Genomic DNA, 13,801 nt, shown 5'->3' on the forward strand with positions numbered 1-13,801 from the left:
CCACGACAGCGCGACCTCACGTAATACATCATCACGTAAAGAGGTCACGGAAGACGTATGCGAAACTACGCCCCAGGTGTTTACAAGTGAGGATAAAGAGGACCGTCCCGACGTTGTTGTATGTGGAATGATACTAATTAATGTCTTTGTGTCAGTTTATTGTTTAAAATGGTCCGCAAATGTCCGTTTCATCTATGTAACACGTGACCTTTCTACGTCACTACGCAATTACGTGAGGTCGCGCTGGCGCATTACAGGACCAGAGATAGACGAGAAGTTGTGGTTTAAAAGTGCTTTTTTTTCTTGTGACAATCATTTCACTGGATAAGTCCCTTATGCCTTGTTTGGTATCGTTTAGAGTCCTTTAAAACTCTGTTGAAACTGCAATTTGAAACTGCATTAAAACTGTTAAGTGTTGGGGTCCATTAAAGTCCATTAAAATGAGAAACATCCTGGAATGTTTTCCTCAAAAAACATAATTTCTTCTCAACTGAACAAAGAAAGACATCAACATTTTGGATGACATGGTGGTGAGTAAATTATCTGGATTTTTTTAAGAAAATGGACTAATCCTTTAAAGTGGACTACTCCTTTAAGAAGCATTGAATGATGGGAGTCTTCACCCCATGTCGTCAAGAATTGACCGTGAGGGGATGGCAAATGGATGATGTAATGAAATAAAGTTTTATAACCATTATTGTTACAATGTAAGCCAGTAGATTCACTTGATATAAAAACAATACAGTGACATCTTAGACATTACAAAAATACATCTGCATGTGGTGCTGCTCAGATCGATCGGTGTATGACATCTCACAAGAGTAACACAACAGTACTGCTTTTAAATCCCTATGATGTCATAGACCGTGAATAGTCATTTGGCTGCTGTTGGACTAATTTTGAATGGCCATTGGGCTGTTTTTAAAATGCAGATCTGGCAACCCTGCCTTTATTGCTTTGGGGCTGATCTTTCAATACGGTTAGGAGCGTACCATTTCCGCTTACACAAATTGACATTTTTTCAGTAGGGAACAAAAATAATGTATGGTACGTGGAAAAGAATGTGTTTTTTGAACCATAAACCACGTTAACACGTTGTATTACACCAAATACACCAAATATTGTGCTTTTTAGCAACGCCATATAGGATCTTTAAAACTCCATCACATGATGATAAAGAGTCTGGCTACAGGGTTGTAGTGTGTGTATCACATTGGACAAAATCAAATGTGTCTTAAACAGCAAAGGTTTTACAGTATATGTACACACACACCTCTCCTGTCTGTCTGCGGGATCTGCGTTGTGAAATATGGGCGGGAGGCAGACTGTGTGTCATTGAGGTCACGCCTCCTCTGCCAAACAGAATGGTGCCGTTCTCCTTCTTTGTACTGAAAGAGAGCGTGATTTCTGAGCCCGCATCAAACGTCATGGGTTTCAGCTCCATGTATCCAGGCCTGGGGAAGCTCACTGTGTGAAGATTCTGAAAGCCAAAAACACAAATGCTTTCATTTACAGAAGAAACAACGTAAATTGTCTTAAAGACTAAACAATGACTTTGCAGACAGGTGACAGGCTATTTAAGTTTACTAAAGCATTCAATACTGGGTGTTTTAACCCTCTGGGGTCCTTAGGTGATTTGGCATCCTTGAGCAGTTTTGACCTGCACTGAAATTTGTGCTTTTTATTAGTTGCTTAAAAACATACACTCACCTAAAGGATTATTAGGAACACCATACTAATACTGTGTTTGACCCCCTTTCGCCTTCAGAACTGCCTTAATTCTACGTGGCATTGATTCAACAAGGTGCTGAAAGCATTCTTTAGAAATGTTGGCCCATATTGATAGGATAGCATCTTGCAGGTGATGGAGATTTGTGGGATGCACATCCAGGGCACACAAAGATGCTCTATTGGGTTGAGATCTGGTGGGGCCATTTTAGTCCAGTGAACTCATTGTCATGTTCAAGAAACCAATTTGAAGTGATTCAAGCTTGTGACATGGTGCATTATACTGCTGGAAGTAGCCATCAGAGGATGGGTACATGATGGTCATAAAGGGATGGACATGGTCAGAAACAATGCTCAGGTAGGCTGTGGCATTTAAACGATGCCCAATTGGCATTAAGGGGCCTAAAGTGTGTCAAGAAAACATCCCCCACACCATTACACCACCACCACCAGCCTGCACAGTGGTAACAAGGCATGATGGATCCATGTTCTCATTCTGTTTATGCCAAATTCTGACTCTACCATCTGAATGTCTCAGAAATCTAGACTCATCAGACCAGGCAACATTTTTCAAGTCTTCAACTGTCCAGTTTTGGTGAGCTCATGTCTTTTACCTATTTGTAGTGGAGATGAGTGGTACCCGGTGGGGTCTTCTGCTGTTGTAGCCCATCTGCCTCAAGGTTGTGCGTGTTGTGGCTTCACAAATGCTGTGCTGCATACCTCTGTTGTAACGAGTGGTTATTTGAGTCAAAGTTGCTCTTCTACCAGCTTGAATCAGTCGGCCCATTCTCCTCTGACCTCTAGCATCAACAAGGCATTTTCGCTCACAAGACTGCTGCATACTGGATGTTTTTCCCTTTTCACGCCATTCTTTGTAAACCCTAGAAATGGTTGTGCGTGAAAATCCCAGTAACTGAGCAGATTGTGAAATACTCAGACCGGCCCGTCTGGCACCAACCACCATACCACGTTCAAGATTGCTTAAATCACCTTTATTTCCCATTGTGACATTCAGTTTGGAGTTCAGGAGATTGTCTTGACCAGGACCACACCCCTAAATTAATTGAAGCAACTGCCATGTGATTGGTTGATTAGATAATTGCATTAATGAGAAATTGAACAGGTGTTCCTAATAATCCTTTAGGTGAGTGTATATATATTGTTATATTTTAGAGTAGTCAATGTGCTGCTTGTATTGCAGTATAGAATTGCTGTCCTCCTAAAAGAACTTAACATACAGCCATTAATGTCAAAATAGGTGGCAACAAAAGTGAGTACACCCTACGTGATAACAGATGTAAAGATGTCCTATTCATCATCTTCATGTTACAAATTTGTGTATCTTGTATTAGATCAGTTAAAATATGGTGCGTTGAGTACAAATCTCTCATAATGACCACTAGTATTAAATTTTCTAAAGTTATTAAGTGACATCAGCAAACAAACAGGCATCATCTTCATTCTAAGAACATCTGAGCTTTTGTTTCCCTCATGAAGAAGAAAGAATGAATCTTTTATTGTCTTACCTCAATTGAGCATCCTTTAGTCAGTCCTGTGTAATCTGGGCTACTCAGCAGATTGTATGGAGTTCTGGAAACTTCGATGTCTTTAATACAGCCAGAAAATCCCTTCAAAACTACCTCTGACCTGAGATATCACAGAAGAGACACCTCTCAAAACATTGCTCTATTTATCTGAGAGACCAACATACAGATTCAAGCACGTGTGGATCCAAACTGGTGTATCTCCAACTCATACAGGAACATAATGTTGTGATGGGCCATTTCTTAAACAGTCTATCTCTAATGACAGATGGTAGCAAACTGATCCCTTAAGGATTCCTCCACTTTCATAAAAATCACGATAATTTACTCACCCCCATAAGGGTCTTATCTAGTGAAACCATCATCATTTTCACACAAAAATATTCTTGTCTTGCACTAGCCGCGCGCTTTGTATATCGTAATCACGTGGAAAGGTCACACGTCACATATGTGAAACGCACACTTGCGGACCATTTTAAACAATAAACACAAAGACAAATAATTAATATCTTTCCACATACAACAACATCATAACGGTCCTCTTTCTCCACACTTGTAAACACTGGAACGGTAGTTTTGCACACGTGACCTTTCCACGTGATTGCGTAATACGTAAGCTCACGCTGGCGCTTCACATGGCTAGTGCAAGACGAGAAGTTGTGATATAAAAGTACTTTTTTTGCGACCCTTACTCGGTTGGGATCGTTTAGAGCCCTTTAAAGCTGCATTGAAACTTTAAACTATTGAAGTTCACTAAAGTCCACTATATGGAGAAAAAACCTGAAATGTTTTTCTCAAAAAAAATTTTTTTCTTTTCGACTATACAAAGAAAGACAATAACATCTTGGATGACATGGGGGTGAGCAGAGGCGTCATGCCCATTCAAACTGAGGGGGCAGTTGCCCCCTTGGTTTTTTGAGCTTCAAAATCAAAGAAGCGTCCATTAATCTGTTGTTTGTCTTTTAATCTGTTTAATATGCACAATATTCTTAATTCTTCTCTGCATCCTTGTCACTTTTCAGAGATTTTCGCCGTTTTGATAGTGTTGATCGTGTTACATTACTTCTGGCGGCAGGCTGCATTCAGCGCAGTCGCTGACGTCATCAACGTCTGAGCGCGCTCACGAGCTCTTTACTGTTGCTGCTGCATTTTGCTATCTGAGGAAAACGTTTCCAAACCCCAGTACGGTAATGTGCAGTTAACCTCCTCTGTGTAGAAAATGTATGGTTTAAAATGTGACCGTCTCAACGTAATATTAGTAGAGATTTCTAGATTCATCTTGGTACAACGCCAAAGTTCGCCAGAGTTCACGGGGACGCGGAATCACACATATGAGGTAAAGTTGAATGCAAATATCCGTTCCTCTAATATAATTTTTATCTAAACATTTTTTGAATCATTATTGAACATTAAACTCAATCACGTGGCTATAGCTTATGTAATTTTCATTGTTTATAAACTTTATGGATTTAAAATTACATTAATTTTATAGGATAATGCATTTTTATACAACAACTGCATAGACACAATTAAGCAAGTCATTAAACAAAACGTAAATAAACAAAACATGCCGTTCCAGATGTAAATATGATGCCAATGTGTCATTATTCCGATTGAATAGTATTTGATATGAAAGTTAGTCAACACTTTTATTTTGGAGGTTTTTGTCATGAAGGCAGGAAGGCTCAAAATAAAGCCATGGAAAAGACTGAAAGCTCTATAATATTTCGTTTGCTGTCCGTGTATGCACCATAGACCGTAAAAAAATAGGTATGCACACATTTCTGTAAGCTGTGCACACTGTGCCACCTTAAAAAAAAGTTTTGCTTTAAAGAGTATTGCTTTAAAGAGCACTCTAAAAATGGCTGGGTTATTTTTGACCCATAATGAGTAAATATCGGACAGAACATGTGCTGGGTTAAAAATTGCCCCATGCTGGGTTAAAATGACCCATTGTTGGGTTGTTGTTATGCATCCATGGGGTATTATAACCCAGCAGTTGGGTTAAAATAAACCAGCATTGGGTCAATTTTTAACCCAGCACTTGCTCTATCTAATATGTTCCCATTATGGGTCAAAAATAACCCAGAGTGAGTATTTTACTGGACAGACTATTACCTTCTCCTGTAAATGCACAATAAATCAACAACACATTTAGACTTTTGTTTATTCAAAGAGTAAATGTGTGTGCCTACAAAAACATTTTATAACTTTTACACAGTATGCATTTGGGTTTTTCAGACCTTAAAGGGATAGTTCACTTTAAAATGAAAATTCTGTCATCATTTACTCATCCTCATGAATGAATGTCTTTTTTTCTGATGAACACAAAATAAGATATTTTGAGAAATGATGGTAAACACACAGCAGTAAGTGACCATAGACTGCCATAGTAGGAAAAAATATTATGATATTATGATAAATGATGGAGAAAATATTTTGATAAATGATGGTAAGCACACAGTTGACGGTACCCATTAAATTCCATCATATTTTTTTATTCCTACTATGGAAGTCTATGGTCACTTACTGCTGTTTGTTTCCCATCATTTCTCAAAATATCTTCTTTTGTGTTCATCAGAAAAAAGAAATTCATACAGGTTTAGAACAACATGAGGACGAGTAAATGATGACAGAATTTTTATTTTAAAGTGAACTAATAAAAAAATAAAAATAAAAAAATAAATAAAAAAATAAAAATCCATTGCTTACATTTTCTCAAAATCAAATCACATCCAGACAGTTTAAATCAGAAGTGTCTAATGTTGATTAAAAGAGTACCTGTACTGTCCAGATTTGGGTAAACCTCCAAAATATATCCTCTCATCTTCCTTTAGATTGAGTCCTGTGGCACCACCTGGAGATGTCATCACCAACTTCTCTTCTTCATTTGAATCAATGTTCACTACGATGATGGTTCCTATGGTAAAAGAGACAGCATGTTGACAGACACCAGCGTCTTGTATAAAAGTGAAAGTGGAGAGTTTGATGGTTAAATGTTTATTTTGTGCCATGTTATACCTTTCTGCCTCGTTCGGGACATGGTGAAAGATTTCCACTTTCCATCATTATGGCGTTTGTCACTTGTGATGGAGCCCATACCCGAACCCAGATCATAACTCACTTTCACCCGGCCCTCATTTAATTCCACGCTCATGAAGTCCTTCTGCTCACGGAGACAAACAAGATGAATAAAGATGAATATATGCTACAGTATATCACTGTCTCATGTATTTTAGCAACTGCACTACAACAAAGATTTCAACTTTATCACATTCAGCTTGTAAATTTCTCACATATGCTGATAAACAAAAAAATTGAATCAACTGTGGATCGACTTTTTGGTGTTTTCTATGGGGTGTCTGTAATATGCAAGTCTGTCCTGCCTGAGACGACAGGTGATAACAGCAGGTGATAACAGCCTCCACCGGTGTTTGGGGATATTACCATGTCCTTGGTGGCAAAGTACATCATCACTGCATCTGTGGAGAAGGTGCGGAACTTGAACATCACCGTGGAAACGTTGGGATTCCATCTGATGGGACGGCTGACAGCGGCGTATCCCTCACCATCAAACTGAACTGTACCTTCAGTGTCTGCAGGCTGAGGACTACACATACAAATAAAGACAATTATAAATTAAGGCTCTACTAGGGGTTGCCACAAGAGGTCTTCTCATGTACATTTCTTTGAAATGATCCGAATCACTTTTTACCCAAACCCAACATGCATAAATATTTATTTTTTAAAGAAAGACCCGACCCAAGACAAAGAAAATTAGACCTGAGTCCGACCCAGTGGCAATTTGTTTTAGCCTGACTGGACCCGGATGTAAACATTACACCAAATACACAAAATGACTGGATTTTTGTGGGGTGTTTTTTACAATGGAAATCTATGCGTCGTCCATCTTTTCGCTGTCATAGGCTTTGAAGGGTTAAACTTGATAAATGAAGTAAACTGTACTTTTACTAGTAACTGAAATCTGTTAAAGGGGACAGAGAATGAAAAACATGTTTACCTTGTCTTTGTTGAATAATGGTAGTCTACCTGCATTCACAAACATACAAAAAGCTCTAGACATGCTAAACATCTCAGTCTCATAGAAATTCCTCTTTTAGAAATGTGAGCCAGAAAACGGCCCAATCTGAAAACTGATGCTTATGACATCACAGGCATCTCACTGCCCCTCCACTTTAAAATAATTGGCTTCATTTTTTGAGTGGCAGCAAAGTCAGCCAATCAATAATGAGATTGCAAGTTAAGCCAGTAGGGGGAGACAAATAGGTGCAAAACCACTTGTTTAAATTCCCCCACCCTAATAGAGCTATCTGAGAGAGGTTTTTAGGAAGCTTCCAAGGCATTACAGACCCAAACAAAACATTTTTGTCTACATGTCACATCACAGAACAAGGATAAATACCCCGTTTAATCATTCTATGTCACCTTTAATAGTTTTTACTACAATTAAGTGAACTGAACAGCCTGTTGAAAATGAAACAATTACATTGTTTTGTGCTTTGAATTGTTGTATATACTAACCTGACTACACAACCAGCACAATCTCCATTTCTCTCTCTGTAGTTCCACAGACCAATAGGTTTACCATCCAGAGATGTTTCACCCATACAGCCTGAGAATGTGATGGTTTTTACAGCATCTGCCTTCTGCAAAAATCATCATGTACACCATCAGATTAGATGAGATTAGATTATTTCACAATAGAAAGGGAAAGGACAGACACTAAATACTGTTTGGATGAGACACTTTCAAAACCATTGTAAAATAGCCAATATATGAGAGTGGTGATCAGTGTATATGGCTTGTATTTATTTAACATTGGTATCACTGTAACTTTATTTATACAGTAATCAGCCAGTATAGGCCATGAGACATGGGCATAAAATACATGGGGGACATGGGGGACATGTCCCCCCACTTTTTAAAATCTACCACCATTCCTGCCCATGTTTTTATGTGTTACTTGGATTTGAGTGAAATAACAATAACTCAACAACAAGTGAGCATTATGAAGTGATCATCTTTTGTGCATGCGCCTCTGGTTTAGCTTCCAAGTTTAAAAGACAGGAGCGGGAACAGCTCAGATCTGTCACTAAAAGACATTTGACATGCTTTCAGGCATTTCCAATTTTAATATTTAAACACAGGAAGACGCAAAACAGGTTTACTCCCACATACATATTTACACAAAACTACCTAAAAATGCCGTGATCTCCCATATAAACACAATTGGTTTAAGGAAAATGTAAGCAATTTTGATCTGTTTATTACACTGTTTGTTAACACTTTCGCCGCCATTGACGAGATATCTCGTCAATTAAGAGAAAACGCTTCCCCGCCAATGACGAGATTTTCCGTCTTTCCGCAATACCGCTATTATCCACCAGGTGGCGCACTTCCGCAACTTACACAACCAGGAAGTAGCGCATCACGTGAAAGAGAAAGAACTCCGTGTCTGTTTTAAAGATCGCTCTGCATCTGATCTCTATCAAAAGTCCTTCACAAAAATGGAATTATCTCAGCTTTTTGCTCAAAATTGGGTGTTTTTGAAGAAACCTACCCATGTTTGAGAGGTGATTACAAGAGAACTAATGAAGGTAGGATGAAACGTTTTTTTTTTTTTTTTTGAAAGCAGAGGGTCTGTTCTTTCATCTGATATATTGTTTGTTTATATATTTAAAGAAGAACATTTTCTGGAAGGCATTACACTTTTGTGAAAATCATGAAAAATGCTGGCGCTGGCTGGCAACTTTTTTTAAAAACGCTGGCGGGGAAAGAGTTAATCTCCTTTGTTAAATTTAATTTAATTAATAAAAAAATGTGTCTTAAATTTGTTCATTCATAATATTAATCAAACAACGGACAAACAAAAAATCATTCATTTGTATAGACTTGTTTAATTGAACTATTGTAACAATACTAATGATCACTATATAGTTAATTTAACCCAGTATCACGAAATTACGTACCTATAGTCACGTAAAATTTTGATTCTTTTTGTGACACTGTCTCGTTTTTCCACGTTTTTCCGTGAACATTTCACGTATTTCTGTTTACGTGTCATCATCATGTATTGGTTACTCAACTGTTTTGTTCTATTTTCTTACCATTGTCGCTTCAGTTTAGGGTTAGATTTACATAAAATGACATCCTTACCCAAACCCAACTCGAACGCCAGGCGACAATGGTTTAAAGCAACACTATGTAGTTTTTTTACCTTTAAATAATGTCTCTAAAATTATTTCAGTGATAGAACAACTTTTAACTGGACAAATTGTACTGTTTCTGCAACATGAGCAGCCTCCTAGCTGCTACAAGCACACTCTGAAAGTGGCGGTGGAGGGTAGGAAACACAGCCCCTCCCCTCCCCCTGCCTGCAGAAGAGTGTCTGATACCAGGCACTGTTGCGCTTTTCAACCACATGGGGGAGCTGTAAGTCATTTTTACATGGAAACTACATAGTGTTGCTTTAAAATTCATAAAATATAAAAAATAAATCAGAAAAAAGTGACATATTTGAGAGGCGATAAAAGAGAACTAATGAAGATAGAATGAAACTTTTTTTTGGTTTGAAAGCAGAGGGTCTGCTCTTAATATATTGTTTGTTTATATATTTAAAGAAGAACATTTTCTGTAAGGCATTTAACTTTTGTGTAAATCATGAAAAATGCTGGCGCTGGCAACTTTTTTTTAAAACGCTGGCTGCAAAAGACTTAAAGGACTTTGGAACTAAATCATTGTGGCGTTTAACGGATTCTGCCAACCATGCGATATGTATATATAGGTTAATATTATTGAATAATTCATTTTTACAGAGGTTTTTTTTGGCGTTTAGCACCTTATATAGGGTTTATAGTTATATATGAGTGCTATTTATATGCACTTCATGAGAACGGGTTGCAACATATAATTATTTTTTTTACTGACACCCCTGTCCCCCCACCTTTAAGATGCTGGCTATGCCCCTAAGGTGAGTACAGTACAGTAATTTTACCATGTTTTACTTTAGAAGACAGCAGAGAGCCTTAAGCTTCTTACAGCTTATTACATTACATTAAAACACATTATATTCAATTAGTATTTTCTATCTTGTTTTCTAGCAAAAATAACATCCTTAAAACAAGAAGCCCAAATATCCCTAAGATATTAATATTTCATTACAGAAAAAAAACAAATTCACAGAAAGTTTATTTTCTTACCCCACTGGTAAATAATTTTCTTCTTTTAAACAACATTTAGCGAGGTTATATTTCAAACAAACTCAAACTAGTTTTAATATATTACACAAGTTGAAATTTTTCTGGAAAAATAAGCTGATTAAGAAAGAGATTATTTTGAAAAAGTCTCTGACCTTCACAGAGCCCAGCATGCCACCAACAAATAGATAAGCGTTCTGATCCACATCCAGTATAGTGTAAGACTCAGGTGATTTGGAGCTGGCGCGAGCATTCACAACGCCCGTGTTCGGTCCTTCCAGCGCTCGGACTAAAATAGTGCCGTTCAGCCGGTTACTGAAACCCAACAAACATTCAGTCAAATGAATTATAATATAACCATAAGACCCAATCCAGCACTCAAATAAAGCGATATAATTATGTTCAGTCAATGAATAGGTTTTTGTTGAGAAATATGCACTTTTATTATCTCATAAGTGATGTTTATCATGCAACCTAACATTTTGTGATTTGAACTTTAGAGATTTAGCTTTTTTGCAAGAACTATGCAAACTAAATGTTATAAACACTTCCTACAGTACTGTACTGAATAACAGTGTGGCTGACTATCAAAGTCATTACAGGCCTGAATGCATTGATATTCAATATATCAATCAACATTGTAGCATATGTGAAGCCTGAGTTACCGTGAGGCTTCGATTCGATGCCAGTTTCCATCATTGATGATGAGATGAGGATATTCTACACGGCCGACGCCAGATCCGACATCCCACAAGAAGTTCACTTTTCCTTTCCTCATCTCAATAGCCAGGAAATCCACCTACATATGACACGCACACATCAGCATGTCCTCCAACAATATCACAATCATCAGATAACACACATGAAACATGGCACACAAGCATGTGTATGAGAAAGGTATTACAAACTGTTTATTATTTCTTTTCTTAGCCACAGGCATCAGTTGTTTATTAAACACTTCAAGTGAATTCTGGGTAATAAAAGCGCTCATAAACTCCATTCACACAGCACTTTGGTCCCAGAAAATGTACGGTAAATTGTCAGACAGGCTTCTGTGTGAATGTAAATGTTCTGGGGTCGCTCTCGTAAACATTGTCGTAACATTCTGTGTGAACCAGAGGCAGAAACAATGCCGCAAGGGCGTGCTGTAGTGAGGACGCGTGTGTCATCGTAACAGAAAGTTATGGTTCAGCTCTTTGGTACAGAGATTAAAATGCAGATCAACATTCACAATGAAAAACGTCAGCAAACTTTACTGAAACAGAGTTTAGGGAGCTTGTCACTATCAGTGCTGAAGCTTGTGTGGCTGTTTATACCTGGTATTAAGATGATCTGACCACAAGTGGATGAGAGAGACATGTTTACACCTGGTCTTTTAATCCATCTCTTTTGTCTAATTTCGACCGCTTTTGTCCTGATTACTTTTAGGGGATGGTCTGTATTGACTGTGGGTGAGTCTTTCTGCTTTCGTTTAAGCGCGAGCTGGCGAAATGATGGCTTTAAATTGATGCAAACTAATATTATGTACATGCATATGTAAGAGTGATATTTCAGAGCAACTGATGAAATAAGCTCACGCAAATTTCACTAATGACAGAGGAGGAGAGCAGCCGCTTCAGTTTTATCAATGAAAGCTTAAAGATAGCGCTGTACATTGTGTGTTTGCGCTAGAAGTCAAAAACAATGTAAAATATTGTGCTCGGTACAACACATTACATTAGATCAATAGGGGGAGAGTAGGTGGCCTTTAGTGAATGTTCAAACACATTTGGTTATGTGTATATACAAAGAGTGGCAGAGTTAGAAATAGATAGGGTTGCCAGGGAGTAACCAAGGCTACTTTACGGGATCCATAGTCCATGAAAGAAAACGGTGTGGAAAAAGCATTAAGAAAGCATGAATGAATCTCATAACTGCTGATTACTTACTATCTATTTCTCACATCTGATTTACTGTCTGTTAATGAAACAAAAGATCTTATGATTGCAGTAACTTTTCCAAAATGAAACAAAAGATCACATGTTAACTGCAATAACTTTTGTAAAATCTAATTCCATGATGCACCTTAAACACTAAACACTTTTGGCAAAAAAGTAATTGAGCCTATTTAGGATAAATTTGGAGTTATCTTTGTTACAAAGTTATAGTAAGACAGATTTTCTCTTCTTGTTTTCTTATTTAGTTCACTTTAATGACAGAGGCTTAAATAGGCCTATAAGACCGAATACAATAAAATGTTTAAGATAATCAATTGTTTACTATGATACTCACTAAGACATTTCTTTTGAGACATGTTAATGTGTATTTGTCCGTAAACCTAAAAGACGCAAACGTGAACTAATTTAGCTCTGTGCATGCACGCTATTGTTCCCTAGGGGTGTAACGGTACGTGTATTTGTACCGGACCGTTTCGGGACAGGGCTTTCGGCACGATGCACATGTGCACCGAATGGCTGAATGCAATCTTTTGTGTGCGGAACATGGGTCAATTTTCGTTTTTCCACACAAACTTATTAGTTCTCCACGTTCAGCACAAGTCTTCTGTCAAACATATAACATAATTCGGCCTGCAGAAAGATTTGTATTTACTTAGTTGTATATTCATTTGATTATTGATGTAAACGTTTACAGGGCCACTTACGTGTCGCGTCTAAAAGCGTGTGTTAAGCGCGTGTCAACGCGCTGTTTTGTTCTTTCAAAAGTGCATGAGAGGATGCGCGTCTTTTGTTGCTAAGCAATCATGAGAATAACTGAATGCGTGATCAGATTTTTCATCTGCACCTCGTGTCAATCATATCATTGCCACAATGCGACCAGTTAATCTGGTTGGGAAAGAGAGGAGCTGTAACCCGGGTTTACTCAGCTGTTACTCAGCTGTGGAGGGGTTGGTCCGTTTAAGTCACAGTTTACATTTGGTGACACAAGCAAAGATTAGGAGAAACGTGCAAAAGATGAAAGATGGCTATGTATGCAACTCACTCATCTCAAAATGAGTGTATAATAAGTATATCATCATGATGCTTGCTATGCAGTTACACATAGAGCACTAATATTATTTTATACAGAGATGGTACATAACCAATTCAATACTGTGACTTAAAAAAATCAAAAATAAATCAAAACAGAATTTTTTTTTTTGTGGCAAAAGTATGTTATTTATTTATTTATTTTTATTTTATATATAATTTATTTATTATATTTTAATAAAAAGTGTTTAAAAAAAGTGTAAACAAATTATTAAAAAAGTTTATAGTAAATAACCTGCAATTTAATGTTTGCATTTTCCCCCTTAAAACCGAAATACACACTGAA

General features: G+C 37.5%; 1 protein-coding gene across 5 annotated transcripts in view; it reads right to left on the reverse strand.

Moving 5' to 3' along the window:
* The window catches only part of lama2 (laminin, alpha 2), a 260,335-nt gene that overhangs the window by 16,690 nt on the left and 229,844 nt on the right, over positions 1–13,801 (reverse strand). For all 5 annotated transcript variants that reach the window (XM_065268827.1, XM_065268826.1, XM_065268825.1 and 2 more), the window contains 8 exons: positions 11,155–11,288; positions 10,645–10,804; positions 7,815–7,939; positions 6,720–6,882; positions 6,294–6,438; positions 6,054–6,192; positions 3,255–3,375; positions 1,274–1,480 (listed from right to left, as the gene is read on the reverse strand). In XM_065268827.1, coding sequence (XP_065124899.1) covers positions 1,274–1,480; positions 3,255–3,375; positions 6,054–6,192; positions 6,294–6,438; positions 6,720–6,882; positions 7,815–7,939; positions 10,645–10,804; positions 11,155–11,288 — 1,194 coding nt within the window. The remainder of the gene's footprint in view (positions 1–1,273; positions 1,481–3,254; positions 3,376–6,053; positions 6,193–6,293; positions 6,439–6,719; positions 6,883–7,814; positions 7,940–10,644; positions 10,805–11,154; positions 11,289–13,801) is intronic.

Source organism: Paramisgurnus dabryanus, chromosome 12, assembly GCF_030506205.2.
Source record: "Paramisgurnus dabryanus chromosome 12, PD_genome_1.1, whole genome shotgun sequence".
Lineage (NCBI taxonomy): Eukaryota > Metazoa > Chordata > Actinopteri > Cypriniformes > Cobitidae > Paramisgurnus > Paramisgurnus dabryanus.